We start from the raw sequence: 21,624 nt of genomic DNA, 5'->3' as shown, positions 1-21,624 counted from the left end.
AGAAATCTCATGCATTTTGCATCTGTGCATAACACACTCATTGCATACAACGTTAATTCTGACAGGCACTCCTATGAATATAATAATTAATAAAGTCACAAAATTCTGGCCATCAGTTTCATCATACAGTGTCACTGGATGACCCTTCTGGCCAGCAGAAATTGCTGTAGGGTAGAGCCATCATTCAATACACAAGCACATAAGGGAAGGCTGTTAAGACTCTGCTTTACGTGGGCACAACAGCTCACCCACGTGCAGAAGTGCCTCTGTTCTGCTATTAATGGGGTCAGGCCAGTCAAGGAGAGAGGTTGTGCATTAATGGCTTGAGTTGTTAGAGTTCCTGACATTAGATGGACATCACAGGCATGTTCACTCAGGTTGCTAATCACTATTAAAAGCAAGTGTTTCTTGGGACACTTCTTCAGAGGCACAGCTCTGTCTACCAGGACTTCAGGGTGCTGAGGGAGATAAAGACATAGAGACTCATCCAGGGAAAACCTGGATGGTAACTGCTTTCATCCTCCCATGGATTCTGCAGAGGATGGCCTCTGAAAGGACAGCAAGTAGTAATGTATGTCCTTGTGGTCAAATAAGGAGACCCATCTGAATTAAAAAAAAACCAATTTGTAACAGCAAATTATCATGTGGGAAACTTCCCATGGCAAATCACAGGTGTTTCTCCCATCTCAGTTCAGATCAGCAGTACACTTGTGACACAGGTCTCCCCAGAATTCCCACTTACCACACTCCGGTTTGCCATGCAGAGCAGTCCTGGAGCAATACCAACCGGGTTCCTTCTGGATGAGACTAAACCAAAAGAAGCTGCACGCTCTTGTATGAGCGGGTGTGACGTGCTCTGACCACTACTGTGCTGCCTACAGGACCAGACTGAAACCAGTCCCAAGTGCAAAGTGAGCCTGAAGGTATTTAATGTGTGTATCGGGTTCTTGGCACCAGAAGTTTGGCTTTAAAGCCTGGGTCCTGTTGTGCCCTCCACTTACACAGGCTGCTCTACCATTTCAGTTCTGAGCAGCCACTGCCAGCTGGGACCTTCAGAAAGGATCCTGAACCTTGCAGCAGCTGCATTTTTCAGAGAGCCTGGAGCAGGTATGCATATTCAAACCTTGGCTGGAAACTTACTGATCTCTGCCTACTTAAAAGTGGATTCTTTACTATATGAAATAGACTTCTGCAATTTCACAGGTAATTTCCTATACACTCAGAACCCAAAATATACTAAAAATCAGGTTGATGGTATCTCAAATTGCCCTTGGAGGAATATTCACTACAGCAGGGTCATTTTTTCAAAAAATGTAAAAATTAAACAAGTCAAAAATGACTCTCCAAATGTGCCACAAAAGAGACATTTTCCTTGGGAATATGAGGAAGCAAAATGTTTCCTCTTTGGATTCCAGGAATGTCTTTGCCCATGAGATCTCAACTCAAGCTGCAGCTCACAATAGTTATCTGCTTTTTAAAGGAATGATCTTGTGACTTGAATCTGCACATCTAAGACAACTTGAAAGATCTTACTCTAAAGCAAAGTGTGCATTGGGACAGCTTGACTTTCTGTTCGTGTGATCCCAAGTGCAAAGGCAGGAGGGTTAGCACTGTCCTATTTCTTGAGAGGAAACTGAAAGGACACATAGAGCTCTCAGATCTCAAAAATAGGTTTAAAAGTAATTTGTCACAAAAGCCAATGCAGAAAGTAAGGAATTCTCCCATCTCAGGTCTTGACATGGACCCAGATAAGTTCCTCCAAGGTTAGAAGTTGGCTGATATTGAGATACCACAGCCTAGAATGCCTCTAACATCCTTGGGAGGATTAAGGAAAACATATCAGTGCCAAATCAACTGAGAAGTTTATTCTCTTTCTTCCTTACTGACAAGATATACCTTTTTTCTTGGTGCACATGTGCGTTATGAGCATCTCATTCTTGTCAAATGTTTCAGGGCACAAAGGCAGGCATAGACTTTTCATAATTTCATTTCAGATCAGATTGTCCCTCTCAGGTGAAGTCCATTTAGATTTTGGCACATCTTTTGGACCAGATGGGAGTAGAGAGGGTGGCATGAATGAGCTGCTGTGAGGATGCAGCAGTGTAAACATTTGCAGTGCTCTCACAGGGGGTCTTAACCCCCCTGCACCATCCAGCAGGACAGTGTGTGGACCCCAGGCCACCTACAAGTGAGTCAGCCCTCCCTCCAAAGTCAGCCTGCCCAGATAAAAAATGTTACCCACAAATTAGAGGGATATAAAAGCTGTAACAGCCAGGAAAACAGAGAGTTAATTTACTGGCACCCAACAATGGCCAGTTCCAGGAGATTCTTCCATCTCTTTCACTGCAGGTTCATCTTGAAATAACAGGAACAGGCAGAAGCAACATATGAACACTCCTGTGTCATAGCTTCTCCTGCACCTCTCATCTGCCTTTCCCATCCCTCCCCTCATGTTAGTCAGTGTTGTAAAAAAGGAAAAAGAAAAAGGCATTACCACCAGGAATACATGGATCTAAATGAGTTTAGTATCTAAAGTAAAGGCATTAAACCAGGTAGGATTTAAAACTTGTTTGCTGTTTCAGTACATTCACATTTTTTGTAACTCATGTAGCACATCGGAAGATTGTGGCTTAATTCCCATTCATATGAGGGAAAAAAACTGCTTTACATACGAGGGCAGAAACCAGCTGAAATTTGAAGCTGTGTTTCATGAACTCAGGAGAGAACATGGACATATTTACCTGTATCACTAAAATGATGAAGCTTTTTTAAGACCAGTTAATATTCAGGTATAATGACCATAGAAACAGGCAACTCATTTCACTGGACTGAAACTGTAGACCTACATCAGTGTGTGCTGCAGCTGGCAGCGAACCAGAACCGCAGCCAGCGTAGCCTGAATATAATAGCAGCAGAGGCTGGACAGTCATTGGGCTTGCAAAACCAAACCTGCTTTCCATATTCTCCAGGGACGTGTAAACAAAAGCACATGACTACCAGCCTCATCTGAAATACCTCATTAAACAAGGTAACATTTTTTCAGTCTTCTTAAAATAACACACAAAAAATGCCAGAATGATGAAAGAAGAGATGGAGTTTCTTGCAGTTATTTAAACCTTGACACTAAACATATTTCTAGTCAAAAAACTTCTCTTCTGAACCTGACAGCTTATCTTGTTATAGTTTAAAATGAGGTTCTTTTAAGTCTCTTTAAAAACCCCTTGAAATAGGAAGAGGCTGTTTTGTGGCTTTAGTTTAAAACCACAATATATTAGCAAAAATATACAGTGAAACAAGCACAACATTAAAATGGTAAGTGCTGAACACTGGCTGGCAAAGGCATAGAAAAGGTATTATGGCCAAAGGCCCTGCATTAAATTCTTGGTCCACATTACATTCAGCTATTGGCTGGGGATTTTTAGAGTGATGCACCTAAAATACCACAGATTTTCTAACATTTTACCCTTGGTGGAGGATAGTTTTAGCAGCTTTTCTTCATGGATACTTGTATTATTTGCCATTGCCATACTCTGCTGCAACAATAAAGAGCACTCTCAGATACAGCAGTTGCACTGGTTCTGGATGCAATTTCTGCCAATATTCCCAATTTCCCCGTCTTTGTGGTTTTGACTGAATTCTTTATTACTCCAAGAACATAGATTTGTGGCTTTATTTAACAATTGTTAAACTAGAGGTTGTGAAAAAAATTCTGTAAGTATTTAACACTTACTTTAATTCTTTCTTAACCTCTTCATAGTCAGCCTGTCCTTTCAGTTTTTCTTCCAGTTGCTTTAAAAAAAAAGAACATGGATTTAATTACTTAGTTTTTTTTTTTTTCTTCAACTTTCAAAATCATCTTTAAATTATTCCATATATACAGCAGTGCACAAGTGAGGGTTAATGACTCATACCTAATTTAGATGCATTAGAAAACAAACTATAACCAATTCAACGTAAACACAATTATACCTCACTCTTCCTTTCCTTGGCACAGAGTGCCAAGCATTACAGAATTCAGTAGGTCCCAATTCAGCTGTTTGCAATGTCACTGTCACGTGTTCAATCAAGAGACTGAGGAAGAAGGTATTAAAAATGGGGCAGCTGAAATTTTTACAAAACTGATAAATTGAGTAATCAAGCAGGATGCTCTGGCACATGCTGTAGTCTTAATAGGACAGTTCTTGAGAACCTTATCTACATGAAAAGAAGACTGAAGAAGCTGTTGTTGACTGGAACGCCTCAGGCTTGTAAGACTTCTACAATGCCTCATGCCCAAACAAAACAGCTGTAACCAAGTTGTTTTACAAGCACTACTTATTGCAATAACTAATATGATTACACACCGGAGATGAAGCATTGAGACCAACTCAGCAGGTCTTTTTGCTCAGGTCTCCTCGACCTGGGGGAGTCTCAATGGCTTCTCTTCGCTGTGAAGATGCCACAAACGTTGAAACAAACCTCCTAACACAATCCATAATGCAATGCCACACATTTGGACCTTACCCAAGAGCCCCTGCTCCCAACAACAGTGCTCATCACTACAGGATAAATGCTTCAGGAGGCCTAAAACATAGTGATACATAATTGATGCCGTTACGTTGCTTGTAGAAGCCACATTCATTTCCCACTAATAATTTCTTTGCTTAGTACAGGCACACCTGATCTAAGCAAAGAAAGAACAGAACTTACTGGCTTGCAGCTTCCATGGATAAGTTCAGGCTCTCTCTGCTTCAGTTAATTTTTGATGTTAAAATTGGCACAGGATTCCAAACATTATAGGAAACAGAAATAACACAAGGACGTACCACCCTCAAAGAGAGAGCATCTACTTTGAAAAGGAAAGGAATATATGACATGAAAAAGAAAAATTGGGCTTTATGTCCAGGAGAGGCTGCCTTCAGAGGAAAAGTGAATTCAAGAAGATCCTACACGCACTCCTGGGCTGCTCGTTGAATGCCGGAGGAAGGCAGGGAAGGGCTACTGTGAACTTGGATAATTTTAGCAAACCCATTTAAAATGCAGCCTCATAAAGTTCTGCACCAGCACAGTTATGGGTGCATGAACAGCAGAGCTGGGACAGATGGACAATTACAAGTGGGACTCTCCTAACTATGCTGTCTTCCCAAGTAAGCCAGTGCAGAGGTATCACCCATCTCAGAGCTATCCAACAGGTACAAGCAGAAACCTTAAACAGTATGTAATACAGCACCCAGAGATGAGCGAGTCCATCACCTGAGCCATCTTAATAATTTAAATGAGGCTTCTTCAGATGACAACAGCAGCTTGATGGGGCTTTGCTGGACTTCCAGCTGTTTTGCCATCTTTAAAGGATTTCCTGTCCCTTTCCAGCTTACACAATGCTGACATTTCTGCTTTGCCATTAGTACGTATATCAAAAAAGCAGTGACAAAGTGGACATCCTTGTTATCAATATACATCCTTCTTAAACTCTGGTTCCTGCTTTTCAATACCATAATCCACCATCCTTAGTCACTGCTGACAAGAGGCATGTCCCAGCAGTAACACATGGGCTTTGCTCTGGCAACTGCTCAACAAGCAACTCCTAATGGGTGACCACCACTGGCTGTTGCAGGAAAGCAGCAACTGTTGTGAAGTGTGGAATTTGCACTCTAGGGAACATTGATAAAATTAGTAGCCTCTTAAAAAGTCCTAGCATCCTTAGCCACCAGTAACTTGTGCAGCCATTTGGATTGTGTTAAAAATTGTAAAGAAAAAAAAAAAAAAAGGCCTGTTTGAGCTAAAACAATTTTTTTTTTTTCACCTGGAAAAATACTGGGTGAGTTTTACTCATTTCTTCTGACATGTCCTGCCTGACCAAATTCCAGTTGCTAAATGGAATTATAGGGACTATTGACTTTGCTTTATACAGCAGACACAGTGCTACAGACATTTTGTCCCTGCTAAGAAACCCTATTCAACAACGATGCAACTAGGAAAAATCCTACAAACATTAAAGATGTCTGAAGTTTTGATAACCTCCAGCGTGTGTTGAAATCTCACTATGCAAATGTACTACACCATCTCAGGGCCCAAGGTGCTACTTCAGTTCTCCAAGTTTTCAGGAGGGCCAGCTACAACATGCCACAAGTTCAAGCAGCTTTTCCAGCTACAGCTCAACACTGAGCAAAATGCAGTTACTATAACAAGGAATCCAGCCAGATTCCTTGTTAGAGTATCAGATCAGGCTCAGTAAGACTGGAGATGGATATTTAAATGGAACCAGCAAGACAGAGCCCTCGGTACTGGGGAGGAGACAGTACTGTGATGGATGTCTGTAAAACTCGATGCATAAACCTCGATTCATGTGTTAGTTACTTATGCAAGGATACGCTCAGAAAAAAGCCTATTTAGAAACAGATATAAAATACAGAAAAAAATAATGATTCCCATTTTAAAGCAAACTCTATCAAATGTAGTTCTGTATAGGTATATGCTATACCCTGAAAGTATTTCTGGAAATTTTAGGCACAAAACACAGGTTGTTTTTTTTTTAAAGTTGACAGAATGAAGCTGTTTTGGACTCTCAGGTACTTGTATGTTGTTATAGCAGTATGGCAACCAGCAATATTTCACTTTGAATTGTATAAAAACCTCATCCATCCATCATTCCCAAGTACCTAATACAGAGATTGTTGCCATGGAAAATCTGCACCTAAATGTATACTTTACTAAACAATATAAACTAACAACTGAGAAAGCAATGTCTGTATATAAGCAGACCATTTAGGCACCTGGCATCTTCCCAGTCAATGACTGTTTTAAAATGTATTAGTATGGTAATTGTCTTGAAGAACCCTGTGAAATGCACCGAACATGGTATAACAAAGGTTCAAGCTGTGAGGCAATCTGGAGGAACTAATATCTTGCCCTAAATATCAACCTGGTTAATTCAGACAAAATACAGTCTAACATCCTCCAACACACAAAAATGCAGGGAGCCATAGGACAGAAAGAACAGACTGGTGGCATTTCTGCACACTAAGTTTGCAAATATTCTATGTTAAAGAATCATCTTGCATCTGTTGCATGAATGACCCCACGTTAAAGCATCCATAGATTGGGACCCTTCTTATGTTATTTAAAAAAAAAAAAAAAATCACCATTAACTGAAGTGTCTTAGGTAAAAGAGCATGGGGTGTATTAAGGGGCTTAAAACATTTTTTTTTAAACCCCATTAGACTAATGTCATAGTTTAGTTTAGACTGTTAAACTAAAAAGCTCATATTTAATTAACCTGGGTTATCTGATATACCTTTTTGCTAACTAGCACTGTTGTTATTTTAACTGGGTAGCAGGGAAACTCAAACTCCCAGCAACAAAGGGTTAATATAATTACAGTTAGAAAACTCTTGTTACTAGAGGACATGTTTTGATTATTAGATCAGATGAAGATAAAGAAGCAATAATTTTGAAAGTATTTCTGTATTGTTTCATTAAGTCATAGAGTATTAAAGAATTCCCCCAAGATATGGTCTGAGAACATTGCTTTAATTTGTGAAACTGTGACTCATTTTTTGTGGAGGCAACCATTACAATCTCAGTTATTTAAGAAGCTATTCCTCTATAATCCAACATGAGATCAACACATCACCACTGAGATCTGGTTCTTTGTACAATCGATCTCAGACACAGGCTTTCCCAGCACTTTGGGGTAAAAGTATGGATTTTGAAATTATTTTTATAGTGCAACAAATAAGGTTAAAGAGGGCTGAAAAGACTAAAACTTTATCAACAGAGTCACTGCATCAGATACCATCAACAGGAACCTAAATACAGAGCATTAGCCAGGCAAGCCTATGAGAAAATGGAAGGAGATTACTGAAATGAAAATCAAAGACTTGCTCTGTCATTTCTATGATCCTATTCCCTTTGAAGTTAATGGCTAAACTAATACTGACCTCACCAGGAACACACTTTATTCCAAGAAAATCTGTCAAGTGCAAGGACTCAAGATATTTTCTATCAGGATTTATGAAAAAATTAAAAAAACCACCCATAACATGGGTGTAGCCAGCAAAATGTGTCCCTCAAAACCAGGCCAGTTCCTTCCTCCCTCATTAAGAGTGGTGCCCACGTGGTGACAGATGGCACAGACCGATACCGCCAACATAGGAACCTAATAGGTTGCCTTTGCTCTACTGAATTTTCATAAAAATTCTGCAAGGCTGTCTTCAAACATGCAAAGCATACTGAATGCAACACTTTGACCTTCACCCCTAACAGACATTTGTCCGCAGAAATTATGCTACACAACAGCAAAACTAGTAACTGCTAAAAAAATGTCAGAATTAGAACAACTTGTAAGAGTTTCAATTGAACATTAAATCATTCTGATAGAGGAAAGCTACCCACGCCACAGCCAGAACTAAGTGGGTACTATCAGCCTCCTGCTTTCAAAAAACTCTCAGACTATAAAACCTGAAAAAGTATGAAGACTTTAATGGCATAGAGAAATTTATCTTGTTTATACTTTGAAGCTCATAGATGGTAGAACAATGAAAGAGACAGAGGAGTCACAGGAAACTGATTCATAACACATGTCAGGAAACATTTCTCATGCTTACTGATAGATCAAAACTGTGTGGGCTAGAGCACAAAGACAGTAAAGCTGCTGAAGCAAAAGGTAAAAGGGTCACTCACAAAATTGTGAGATGTTTCTTCTGGTTTTAGTGCAGTGATATTGAAATGAGTATAGGACTGGACCACTAATTAGAAATGGGAGCCACTTTGCAGCAAATACACAGGGGTTTGTCGTTTGTTTGGGTGTTTGTTTGTTTGTTGTTTTTTTTTAAAAAAACCCCCAACTTATTAAGGCTAAAAAATCTTCTCTGGGTCTTGATTTTACTTGTTTTTATGCTTTAAACGATACACTTCCCTCTTCCAATGGAGAGAACTGGAGGAGGCAGCAGGTAAATTCAAACACAGTCCATAGCACAATAAATGTCCCCGGCAAATCTGCAACATCACTCACTGGAATGAGAATTAATAGTTTTAAAACCCAAGAAGGATTTTCTGCGCCTTTTCAGTTCAGCTATTTCACTACATATCCATGGTAAATATTTGTTAGGTTTTATTGGTGGTTTTAATTCTAAAGGTAGCCATGTTCTGCAAAAAACCCCAAATTTCAAAACAACGAGAACTAGGTAAATTAAATTTCAATTAAATAGTGATCACTTAGAATAAAATGTCACAGAAACTAGAATTCAACAGCATCCTGAAGAACTCAGTGGCTTTATGGTTCCTCTCAGAACCACCAAAAACTTACACCAGTAAAACCCAATATTGGTACATCAGTCATATCCTTTGAAAGGTGCTGAGCAGAGACAGAACTGAGCCTCACTTTCAGTGTGCTGTTCTTGGCGGTCAGCTGCTGCTCCAGCTGTGAGATTTGGCTGCTGGAGTTCTCTCGCAGCTTGGTCAGGCTGCCCTGGAGTCTCTGGACATCTTCTACAAGCTGGGCGATTTCCCGCTCCTTCGCAGCCAGTTCTACTTCCAAACTGGACCGTGTTAGCACCTCGATGGCCTGCTCCTAAGGTGAAAAAAAAGTGTTAGACCATCTGAATTAAAAAAAGGACCAAGCTTGAATTCAGAGCACTTAGGTAAGGAGCAAGCACGGCATCGGGTGGCACAAGAGACAGAACCAATCTCTAAATCTGGAACTCTTGTGACTGACTGTGAGAATCTGGAAGATGAACCTTTCTACTCCCCAGGACAGCTCTTTGGTAAAACAGGGATAATGAAGAAACTAAATTTCCCTATTTCATAAGTGCACTGGAAAGATGCAGCTGTGAAAGTCAATGGATTCTATTTAGATCTATTTATTATTAATAGTCCAAATGCTTTGGCAACTATGAAAATCTGTGCTTACAAAATACTAATCAGATAAAATATTCTGAAGTAATGGAGCACAATTTCTTAATCAGGAACGGCAGAGTCATGTGCCTTTGGCTCTTTTTATGCATGCCACACGTTTCAGGCAAAATTGTCAAAAATTGCCCCAGAGTGCTACTTCCAATGAACTTGCTTCTTGCATGAAAATTGTTCACTGTTAACATTATTGCCAGCAACTAAAGCCTCTCCTCCACGGGGATGAAGATAGATGTGACAGCTGGAAGACAAGGCCATTCTCCCTATGGTCTCCGCTTTCAGAAATTCCCTTTCCTAAATCAGGATCTTTCTTTTTCTGGTTTCCCATGGCTGCAAAATCTGTCGTCAAGCTTGAAACTTCCTCACTAGACCGACTTTCCAGTAAGACTGAGAACTTAAGAAGGTAGATCTCTTTAGAAAAGATAATACAGACTAATTGTAGACTCTTTTATCTCCTTTTGTGTTAAGAGATCAAGCTATAATGCACTGGAGAGCTCTGAACCTCTCTTCCATGAAGAACATAAGGAAATCCTTGTGCAGATCTGGGGAGCACAAGGCAGCCCAATGATGAACACACGTTCCATTAAAAAGCCTAAAAGGCATCTCAGAACGGTTAGTGGCTGTTCCTCAGAAAACACCAGTGAAGTAGGAAAGAATCCATTTAGCAAGAGGGAGACAATGATCGTTAAGCATTTTACCAAAGATCTTATGGGCAAAAGAGCTGAAAAATTCAACCCACTGATGCTGTCACCCAAGCACTTTCCTTAAAATTGAAGATGACACTGCAGCAGATTGAAATATACTCCATACCCTCTTCTCTGGAAAATACAGGCACAATAAAATACCTTCTCCATGTCTTCTAAACACTTAGTTTGAGTCTCAGTGACTACATAGCATTGTATCTCACAGAAAGCTACATCTATGAACAGCAGTTAACAATGCTCTCCTATTACACTGAATTATACTTTTAACTTGAAAAAACCTCTAATTTGCTTGCATGAAACATCACAAGTTGTATAATCATCTGCTGCTTGTGCCTATTGAGACTAGAAGGTAGAGTCTGAAATAAGATAGATAATGATCATTTTCATCCTGCACTAGTTGTCATATTAAATATAAATGAAGTGCAGAAGTACTATTAAATACAAGAAAGACCTAATGTTAAAATAATGATAAGACTAGGACACGAGATAGGATGAGGCAGGTAATTCAGGTTACAAGTGATATTCAGGCTTTTTATTTTTTGTTTAGCAGTCTGCTTGTCTATCTTTTGACTCCTCTGAGAAAATACTGGGTCATATTAATAGATAACCAAACAGATCTGGAGGACTTATGGTTTGTTAGTCATTCTCTGCAAGTGTATTTAAAAGGCAACCACGTGTTTCTCCAATATCAGTGTCAAGTAAGTATAAGGCTCGCAAGAAAAAAAGCAATGTAAGGAGCATGATTTCTTTTCTCTGCTAAATCTGCTGCTTAGAAGTAGACTAAATTTCACTTAATTGCATATTTACATTTAAATACTCCTATTTCTCCTTTGGCAAACAAAAATCAAAATAATCTGTCTGCTCATCTGTGATACCTGTCAACCCAGGACCAGACGGAGTCCTGTAAGAGCACTCTGTGCCTGCAAGGTCCATCAGCAGAGTCAGTGCTACCAATCTCCCCAAACAGTGGTTTTTGTTTTATTTAGAAACACCCAGAGAACACAACAACCAGCCAAACCTGCCGGAGTACAGGGAATCTTCTCCATTTTCTAAGCTTCTTTTATTGGATTTATAGGTGTAACTCTGTTTAGATATATTCAGTGAAAACTGGAATGATACTGAATTTACTTCTAGTTCCTCCGACAGCCCATACAGTAGGAATAACAAGACTCAGAAATGGGCAGGCAGCAGGTCCCTGCTAATGCAACCAACCCTAGGCAAAGCTGGTCCCCTTGGTCTGAAGCTCCATGCCCCTGCTGTGCCCTCCAGGCATGCATGTGCTGATGGCCCACCAAGGCGCTCTCGGTTATACCGTATTGCTGCCTTTATTTCACCTCTGCTGACGTTCCTATCAACATGAAATAGTTTCTGAGAACTGCTGTTATTCACCTGGACTGGCAGCCATGGAGAGCGATAGATCATCATACCAGTCACCTCTGGTCCACAGTAACCTCTGTCCTTCCCGTGGTCTTCTGAAGCCACCAACCCCCTTAGAAGTTTAACCAAACCGCAATCCCAAAGGAACACAATTCCATTTCAGTTAAAATATTACTCCAGACAGATATTTTTATAGCTGCGAGCATAAATTGAAAGAGCTGTACTGCAGGAATGTCAGAAACCTGTAAGAGTCAGTAAATATTTTCTCTCACCACATCAGGTGCCTTCTGGATCTGCGTAGCAAGTTGGAGAGATTTGTTAGCTGACGAGAGCTGCTCCCTTAAGGTCTCTGCCTCTCTCTGAGCCACCTCTGCCCTCTGAAGGAAATGAAAAGGGGTGAAAAGAGAAAGTACATTCAGTTTAACAACTGACAATTATTACAAGAACATTCATCAATTCATGCCTGACTGAATATAATTGATTTTCCTAAACACTCAACCTAATAAATGTTAGAAAAAAACATAGAATGTGATGGATTTTTATTTTAAACAGTACAAGGAAGAAATAATTGAGCGATTATGACAGTAATTTAACGCTAGGAGCAAGGAATCCCCTGCTGATACTAATGCTGCGGCCCACTGAATTTCCCAGACTGAATAAATACAAGTGGAAATGGAGTCTTTTTATTCAATTTCTTTCTATTCTCATAGACCAAGCAGATTTTATTGCAAGGTTCCTCATGGGAGTAATTCTCACGGGTAAATGCTGAATTAAAAGATATTCTGACCATTCTCTCTAACACACATACAATGTTGTGGGCTGTCTTTCTTCAGTAATTATTTCCCAAAACATGAATTGTTAGATTCTGTTCTTTCAGCATGTCTATTTATTCAACAATATTTAACCCTAAACTGACAATTTTGCACAGATCAGTTACCAACTGCTGAGGATTTATGCAATATCTGATAAGCCTGTGACTTGGCTACCCAATAAAATTCCCATACAAATATTGAATAATAATAAAAAGGAGAAAGGCAGAAATATGAGGAAAGACTGTCTGTACAAGAGTTTGAGTAGAGACAGATGGATCAGTAACTTCAGGGAATAAATAGCAGCAAAGTCCTTTCCATAACTGTATAAGATTCTGTTAAGAAAGTGGAACAAAACCTGGTTGTTTTTACAGTATATACTCCTCTTGGTCAGCCTTCCTTCTTTCTTTTTTGTAAATTTATTTTTATAAAACCACATTGCTTATCTCCCTTAGTAATGACTGCTTTTCACCTGAGCTACTCCATGCCAATCATGCTGCACTTTGAGCAGAAAAATGGTAAAATGATTTTCTATCTCCACTTCCAGGACATATCACCAACTCTTCCAAACCCATGAACTGCCACCAATCAAGGTCAAAACTTCTCTTGACCAACTTCTACACTGATAGCTCCCTTTCTTTATTTTATAATAAATTCATTTTTAAGCCACTAAAAATGCCATATTTCTGTGTGCCAGACTCCCTGCTTTTTCAGCTAATCCTTTTGAAAACCTAACTCATCTAAAATAGTGAGGATAAAACCTCCACCCCTGTGTGTGTGCATGGTCTTTGACTTACTCATCACAGCAGAGATTCAGTCTGCATGTTTAATCAATCAGTAAACTAACGGCAATCAAATACTAAATGCATCATCTGCGCTATTTGCTCACAACATTATATTAAATGATTTTGCATAGGTTCTACAGCTGTAATTAAAATGTAATTGTAAAAAGTACAGTAACATGGCTCTAATAATCAGAGCATGGGACAACCTACTCTGCGCATGAAAAGATGGAGCAGCATTGAAAAGGCACAAAAAGAGAAAGTTTATATTGTTGATGCAGCTGGATAATTTTAGGATAAAGAATTGAACTAACAATACAGATTGAGATGAATTATTTTCTCGCACTTTATTGGATGTGGATGTACGTGTATTGATCTCATAACTGCTGAACAACTCCAGCAAAGCAGGACAAGTTACTACACCGTGGCACTCGCTCTTGCATCTACTGCTGTATAAGTAATGGGGTTTGCAGCCTTAAGCAATTCTGCTGATGGCTTCCATTCACAGCACCATTGTTTCGAGAATCTATTCAGCTTGCATGCAAGCAAACCACAGAGGATATTTCTAATAGATGTTACATCTGCATATACAGTAAGCTGTCAGCTGCCCTTTCTCCACAGCCTCCCCAGCCAATACAGAACACCTGTTGTAATCCTGTGAATAATATGAGACAAGATTTCATACTATGCATTGTTAAAAATACATCAACAGGAACTTGGGGTAATTCTGTTTAGGAAACACTGGTCAATTATTATCTTTTTTTTTCCCCAGAATGGAAGCTTTTTAGAGTCAGAATTATAGATGCATTCAGTGTCTGGATAGCACTTTTGGGTGCTATTGCAATATAAATTATAAATTACATACAAAAACCTGTTAAAAGAACAGTAGTTTCAAAATTGAGCACTTAAAAGCTTTGAAAAGCCAACCCCAAGGCCGCAGGTACGTTCGGCCACCCCCAGCGTGCAGGGCTTTGGCAGGAGGGCTGGAACCGCGCAGTAACATGCGATTGCTTTTCTCCAACGAGACCCCCTGCTTCATCCAGCTCTTGGGATGAATATTACTCAGTGAATGAATATTTTGCTTTGTCCTCCTTGTTCTGTGTGTGACCTTTGTGGCTTATTTACTGCAAACTAATCTCACCCTCCTCTGCAGATAGGATTAATCGCTTCCTCACGGGCTGTGCTCTGGTTTCCACCATCAAAGGATCTAAGTGCTTTGGAAGTGTTAATGAATACACTAATGAACCCCTGTTTTGAGCTACATGGGTTCCCCAAGCCCCCAGCATATTTCCATTCGGGTGCTCTGTATGGCAGCATCAACCACAACCTCAGTGCATGGCACGGGCTGCCTTTGGCCACATCTCACCCACTGCCGGCACCCGAGACCCCATACGGTGGCTGCAGCGCTGGTTCCCTGCACAAACCTCTGGTTTTGCCTCTCTATGACTCCTACCCCACTCTGCTTGTCACTTTGTCCCCTTCCTAATTCATTTTGGCAACCAGAAGCACCGTTTCTGTCTTCTCTGAGCCTCTCAGTGCCTTTAGCTTCAGGCAGGCAAAAGCAAACTCATACCTCGCACGACCTAACAAATATACACAAACTTCCAGAGTTTGTCTTACCCCCACGATTTCCTCCTTCCTCTTTTCTTCGCTGCTTCTTCTCCTCGCGGCAGCCCCGTCCTGGTCCTTCTCCTCCCTCCCTCCCTCCCCACCACGAACACCCTCTCCACTTCCCGCTCTCCGTGCTCTCACGTCAATGTTGCCCGTCTCCCTGTCGCGACAGGGATGGCCTGGAGGAGCATCTCCTCTCCCAGTGCTCCCTGTCAGAGTGGCACTGAACCTTACATTACAACCAAGAGAAGAAAAACCTGGCTGGTTAATGTTCACCCAGCTGGTGCAGTGATAGACTGCAGCGTGCTTGGGACAGGCATGAACATCAAAGCTGACAAATTAAAACCAGATTCTAGTGAGTTTGTGTGAACTTGGGCTTTTTTCAGACACTCATAGGCTGGCCAAACTTGGGGCTTTTTTTTTCCCTACTTGAAGCAATAGAAGATACAACCCTGAGAAAAAGGCAAACTCTTGCTCATCAAGTGCCAAGCGGCTTCTCTTAAATATGGACACAGCAGGCTCCTCACCAAAACAGCAAGAACAACTCGTAACATGTGGGGAAAACCGGATTTTTTTTCCCCTAACCTTGTTCTTAGAAATGGTTGAACAATTTTTCCTGAAATAAGAAAAGAGAGTGCAGCCAGAGACAGACACCCAGTACGGAAAATGGCTAAAACCTCGCAATCTTGCACAACTTGGAGCCACTGGAAAGTTCATGCAACCTTCTCTTTGTGTGAAACTGTCCCACTTTGGCCAAGAAATCTGTTTGCCATAGTCCAGCTACTTTTCATCAGACAGTGCTAAAACTCCTGGTTTCTTACTTCCAAATCTGCTATGCACAGCCTAGAAAAACCACGATGACCAGTGACAGTCACACTACTGGTCTTGATAGAGACGGTGCAAATCCAGCGTTGTCTGAAAACACTGTTTTTCTGGATAGCTCAGTCATGCAATTCCTCCTCATTTCCACAGCGCTCTTTTTCTAGCACAGAGTTACCTCCCTGGTAACAAAATATTTCAAAATACTTTCATTCTCTTTAATATAGCATGTAAATATTGTACTGTTCACAGTGCAGCCTGTAGGTCATGATCGTAATGCTGCCGTGCACTTTCCAATTAAGAAAAAAAAAAAAAGAAGAAAGAAAAGCCTTACACAATATATCCAGTTTAAATTATTCTCATTGTGTCCTGACAAGATAATGAATAGCATGAACTGAGTGCTCTTCTACTTACAGTAAAATGTTAATTTGATCAAAGACCAGCGGTGTGAATAGCAAAATGAGATACTTACAAGCAAAAAAGTATAACCTTTCCCTTAAAGTTCCACCAGCCAAACTATATTTCCTTATAACATGCTAAATTCAGTGCTATACGTGGCAAAATCTTCCTATGGGCTAGGAGTGTATATTATCACAAGTAATTCTGCTGAAGTTAATGAGCCTGGTTATGGCAGTAATCACCATGCTTGGTTTTAAGCGCTCGAAGCTGTCATTCTTACTTGCAAGCTGCTGCAAAAGTGATGTTTCTTGGAGTATGAGATCAATTAAAGCACACTGGTTCGATGTGCTTTAATTTTCTAACTTTTGAGATATAAGAATTTATTTTAAAACCTTTAAACGACCCTGGCTTTCACAGAACAACAGCAAGGTTATCAGAAAATCTGTGACATGAAAGTCTCTTCAGGGCTCTGGCACCTATTTTTTCCAGCAATGGAGAATTACATGAAAAAAAAGAAAAAAAAAAACTCCAACAGAAGAGGTTGGGTTGTCTTCATTCTTGTCTTCAGGCTATTGCACTTTCCTTTGCACACTGAGATGCTGCCAGATAAATGTATTCCCAACTGAAAGCCAAGCATTTACAGGAAACTCTTGTGTTTGTATGAAAATAATATTAACCATATTTTGCCTTTATACAGCACTTCTCCGTGCAAGGATCTCAAGGCCCTTTATAAAGTAAATGTTATTATTGCCATTTTACAGATAGTGAAATCAAAGGATGAAGTGAATGACCTCATCTGCTATAAAACAGCATCACTTGGCTGAATGCAGCGAGGCTGTGACACACCACGAGAGCAGAGGATGCAGTTCACTGCAAAGGGAGACGGAAATAAAAAGCACAATATTGAAGGCAGCATTTGTGGGCAGTATCTGTGTTGCAGATGAAGGAGCCATATCAAGATGAATATCTTTTCATGTGGAAACCAAGGACTGCCTCGTTACTGGTGTTGTTACTTCTGATGGGTCAGAGCAGAAACCTCCCGCACAGCACTTGCACTACCTATACTGTGTTGAGTTGCTAAGTGAAACAGGAGAATTTATTCCATCTGCTGCTCAAAAACATACATATTTTATAGCAATCTCACTTAGTGGAAATATCTTTTCAAACCATTTTCCAACGTGATTTTTTAGAGATGGGAAGATACCATATCCAATGAAACAAAATAATCTTTAGAACAGCATTTCTCCTAAAATGCCTCGGTGAGGTTTTCTTTCTACTTCTATAGCAGACACTGTTTTTATCTATTTTAGTGGTAGTTTGGTTCCAAAAAATAAACCAAAATTCACACAAAGTTTATGTGAGTCATAAACTCACAAACTTTTCCTCTACAAATCTTAAAATCTAACACTACATTTTTGTGGAAAAATGGTACTGATCCAGTCTAGATTCTTTAATAAATGGTTATGTGTTTTAGAGAGGACAGTTGTTCCTGTTTTACTGGCAACAGAAGTTTCTGTATTTGACTTACTTTCCTCAGAAATAATAAGAAGTAGAAATATGGGAGCACTATCAGCACTGTGACAATAGAAAGAAAACCAATGGAAACAATTTGCTTTTCCAAAGGGATAACATGGCATAGACAAAGAAGAAAAAAAAAAAAAATCTGTTTTTATAGCTTCCACAATACAGTTCACCAAAAAAACAAACAAATTCCCATGTTCTCTTCTGTTATTACTCCCAAAATCTAAGGATACCTATATCTCACTGTGTTTTTCAAATCTATTTCCTTCTCCTCAAGACTAAACTACAATAACCCAGGATCAACCAAACCTAACCAAAGTTTTTATCTTTTTCTTTTAAAAGTGGAAAAGCACCTTTTTTCAGGAAGCCCAAATTACAAAGCCTATTAGATTTTAATTATTTTTTTTTTAAAGCAATGTGAACTAAATGTATAAAGCCAGCAAACAGATCTAGATACATCAGTGACATGAAACCACAAACTTAGACTCAAACCACAGTTTATCTCATGTACAACTGGGTGATTCCTTGCTAGATGAGCTATAGAATTCAATTTATTTGAATAAATTTGTCATCTGAAAGATTCGTGACTTACTGCCACAAATACTTAGGAGAAAGGTGTAAACTTGAAAAGGTACTGAAAAGTGCTAATCATAAATATTTGTGTAAAATATACATTCACTGTAACTGTTGCAAATGCAGAAAAGTACACTGGAGCTTCACTAACTTCACTGATTGGAAATTACAATATTCTGGGAATCAAACAATTAAAAATTCAAAGATACTATATCCCAAACTATGATAAATAATTTATTTTGACAAGTAAGGGTAGTTTCATTTTAATTATTTATTATTATACTTCGTAGCATATCAGAAAATATGCAGTGATTTATTGTGCAAAATGAAATCTTAATAAAATGAGTCCCTTCCCCAAACTACAGGATTATTAAATCTTTATGGAAATGTGAGGGTGAACTCTTGGGTTATTTTCGTTATCGAGCTGGCAGGTTAGTACAGTGAAAATAAGCCATTCCTATCACATTTAGTTATGTTTTTTTGACTTCAGCCCTTTACAGACCCAAGCCATGCAAGTCATACAACCTCGGGGATGAGGAGAATCACAGAGGGGTAACGGACCCCCAGCCGCTGCTGCCCACAGCTCTTCTGCTGTCTTGCAGAAGATGCTGTTGCATCTCACTGCTAAAGCAAGTGGGGGCTGTTGGCTCCAGAATTTACACCCCTCCTGAAGCTACACATCATGGAGCTAACGGCTCCTTTTGAGGCAGGCATAGGTAGACCAGCCATTTCCATGTATGATTCTTGTCCTTTTTGTACTGGTTTATAGCTCTCAGCACTTTCAAGTGGAAGCCAGGTTACTCCACAGGCCACCACTGACACTCACCTCCCACCCAGGACCCATCTCACCCAAACAGTGGGTGTTAATTGGTGTACTTAAATTACTCTGAGCTTTGTCAGTCTGAATGAGACTAGCCCTGCTGTAAAACCCCACTCAAGCTCTTAGATTAACTGCATAGAGTGCCTGGATCAGTAGCTGAGGAAGAGCTGTCATCCCAACAGCCATGCTGCCACCACGAGCCACCTCCAGCACCCACCTCCAAGCCCCTCTGTCCCAGCTGGCTCTGCTCAAGTGAGGGATTTACTTCTCTTGTTGGTTAGGGTTACAGTTTGAGGGAAAATTCCGTTTATACCTTGTGTTAACGATACAACGGAGAGAAACCGAACTTTGCGGTCACTACCCCTTTTTCTTTCTAAGCAGAAAATTGCAAAGCTCACTGGTATTTAAAGGTAATTATTTCTATGAGCTAGTAATTTCTTCTGGGGATGACAGCACACAAACAAGCCCAGAAAGTTTCTGCATGAAACAATGTGAGGATCTAAATGAGGAAGAAACAGTGGGAGAAGAGAGGTCATGGAGTCTGAAGATTAAGAACGGTCCATGCTTCACCCAACAGGACACAAGGGTGGGAGTTACAACATCAACTCTGTCCCCATGGCTTTCATCGCCCATAATGAAATCAACCAGATCAACATCAATGAGTACATCCACCCTTTCATTACTGCAGAAGTGGAGAGGGAAATAGCACTCCCCGCCTCCTAAAGAGTCAGAGAGGTGTCCTCACACAAAGTAAGGGAAGTTCAGAAATACCAGCTCTGGATTTAAAAAGGCCAGTAACTGAGAAAGGGATTTTTCAAGAAATATCAGCTATTTAAAAATTTACAGCAAATATTTTTCACCTTTTCAGTGGAAATATTTTTCTGTTCTGCAAATTTCTGCTCCAAATCCTAGTCGTTTGGGTCAGTGTTAATTCCAGAGCAGCAAAACATCACATCAAAATCAGCAAGGCAGTCTATCCTCAAAGTAGGAGTCATGCTGAGCATCACTCTTTAAAGGTAGCCTTAATAATGGGGAATAAGTACTTAGTGAAATGGTAAAAGGAAATGTTAATTTAACTACTAAATACATAATTATGTTAAGTACTTGTTTCTGCAGTTGTAACACTTCAGCCTGATGCAAACTCACTTTCTGGCCTGTGCAATGGATTTAATGTCTTTCGTTTTTTGTTTTTTTTCCAGCTATAAAGAGGTAGAACACAGGAATTGTTGCTACAAAGATGACTTAATTACCATTTATAGAAGTGTTTTACAAAGGTAAAGCATCACACAAGACAAGGACTAGGGGCATGTTTCAGCAAATCAGCTGAGCTACTCTCCTCCTTCACTGATGAACTTGCCCTTCTCTGTCTCCGCCGAGGCCACACATTCCCCTCGTGTCCCTCATCTCGGCGCTGCTGCTTTGCCAGTTTTGTTGAGCTGCCTCAATTAGCTAAACCCAGAGAAAACAAACCTGGCCTCTTCACCCCAAATTCAGGCTTTTCTGCAGTTACTGAGCTCAGTGGACCCAATGAATGGTCCCCCAACTGCAAAAGCTGCTGTTAGGGAGGGGACAGGACCACAGCAGCCAGGTGGGGAAGCAGAGGAGGGGGAGATGGGGAAAGAGGAGACAGAATCACTTCTTTTGGCTTTACAACAGCTTAGATGAATTGCACACTGATGTTTACATACAAACTCAAGAGTTTGCTGAACTACAACCAAACTAAGGGTTACGCACATAAGCAGTTATAAATTTTGACTAATTAAAAAAAACCCAACAGTAAAGTAAAAAAAAATCCCCACATTGCAGGTTTGTTCCAGTTAGATAGGAAAAATATCTTCAGTATTTCTGTATAAATATTCCACTTTAGTATGGCAATGAGGAAATCAGAAATACCTGGTTTTTAACTACAACCACCTTTTTACTGTGAGGAAATAAACCTACTGGGTAAATTATTGCTGCAACTTTGTAAAACATACTGCCTTTGCAAAAATCACAAAATAATGCTACCAAAACATCTTTTAACACCTACATCATTTCTAAAAAGTCTACAGCTTTTCAAATAATTACTAGCACTTTCATAAATATTTAATGCTGTCTGCAAAAGTTCTTTGACAGAACTAAAAACCCACTGTGCAAACCCCAATTTTCATTTACTGACTCAATAATCAACCCAACAACTTACAAATCTGCCTTCTGCTTCATTAGTATTTTTCCAATTTATAAAGAACTAATGTAAAGGACAATATATTGGCTATACTTGTCAGCTGCACCAAGGGAGTGTGGGGGCTGACAGCTGATCTAGCAAGAGGAAAAAGACAAAA

The 21,624-nt window shown here is 39.9% G+C and overlaps 1 protein-coding gene across 1 annotated transcript in view; it reads right to left on the bottom strand.

Moving 5' to 3' along the window:
• LOC104526247 (homeobox protein cut-like 1) overlaps window positions 1–14,599 on the bottom strand; it is a 59,402-nt gene extending 44,803 nt beyond the window's left edge. The window contains 4 exon segments of the mRNA XM_029085364.1: window positions 3,731–3,789; window positions 9,362–9,550; window positions 12,242–12,344; window positions 14,562–14,599. Of these exon segments, the coding sequence (XP_028941197.1) occupies window positions 3,731–3,789; window positions 9,362–9,550; window positions 12,242–12,344; window positions 14,562–14,599 (389 nt within the window).
• Between the last annotated feature and the right edge of the window lie 7,025 nt (window positions 14,600–21,624).

Source organism: Antrostomus carolinensis, unplaced genomic scaffold, assembly GCF_000700745.2.
Source record: "Antrostomus carolinensis isolate BGI_N321 unplaced genomic scaffold, ASM70074v2 scaffold46086, whole genome shotgun sequence".
NCBI lineage: Eukaryota > Metazoa > Chordata > Aves > Caprimulgiformes > Caprimulgidae > Antrostomus > Antrostomus carolinensis.
The sequence above is the reverse complement of the archived record's forward strand: the minus strand, read 5'-3'. Positions and strand labels throughout refer to the sequence as shown.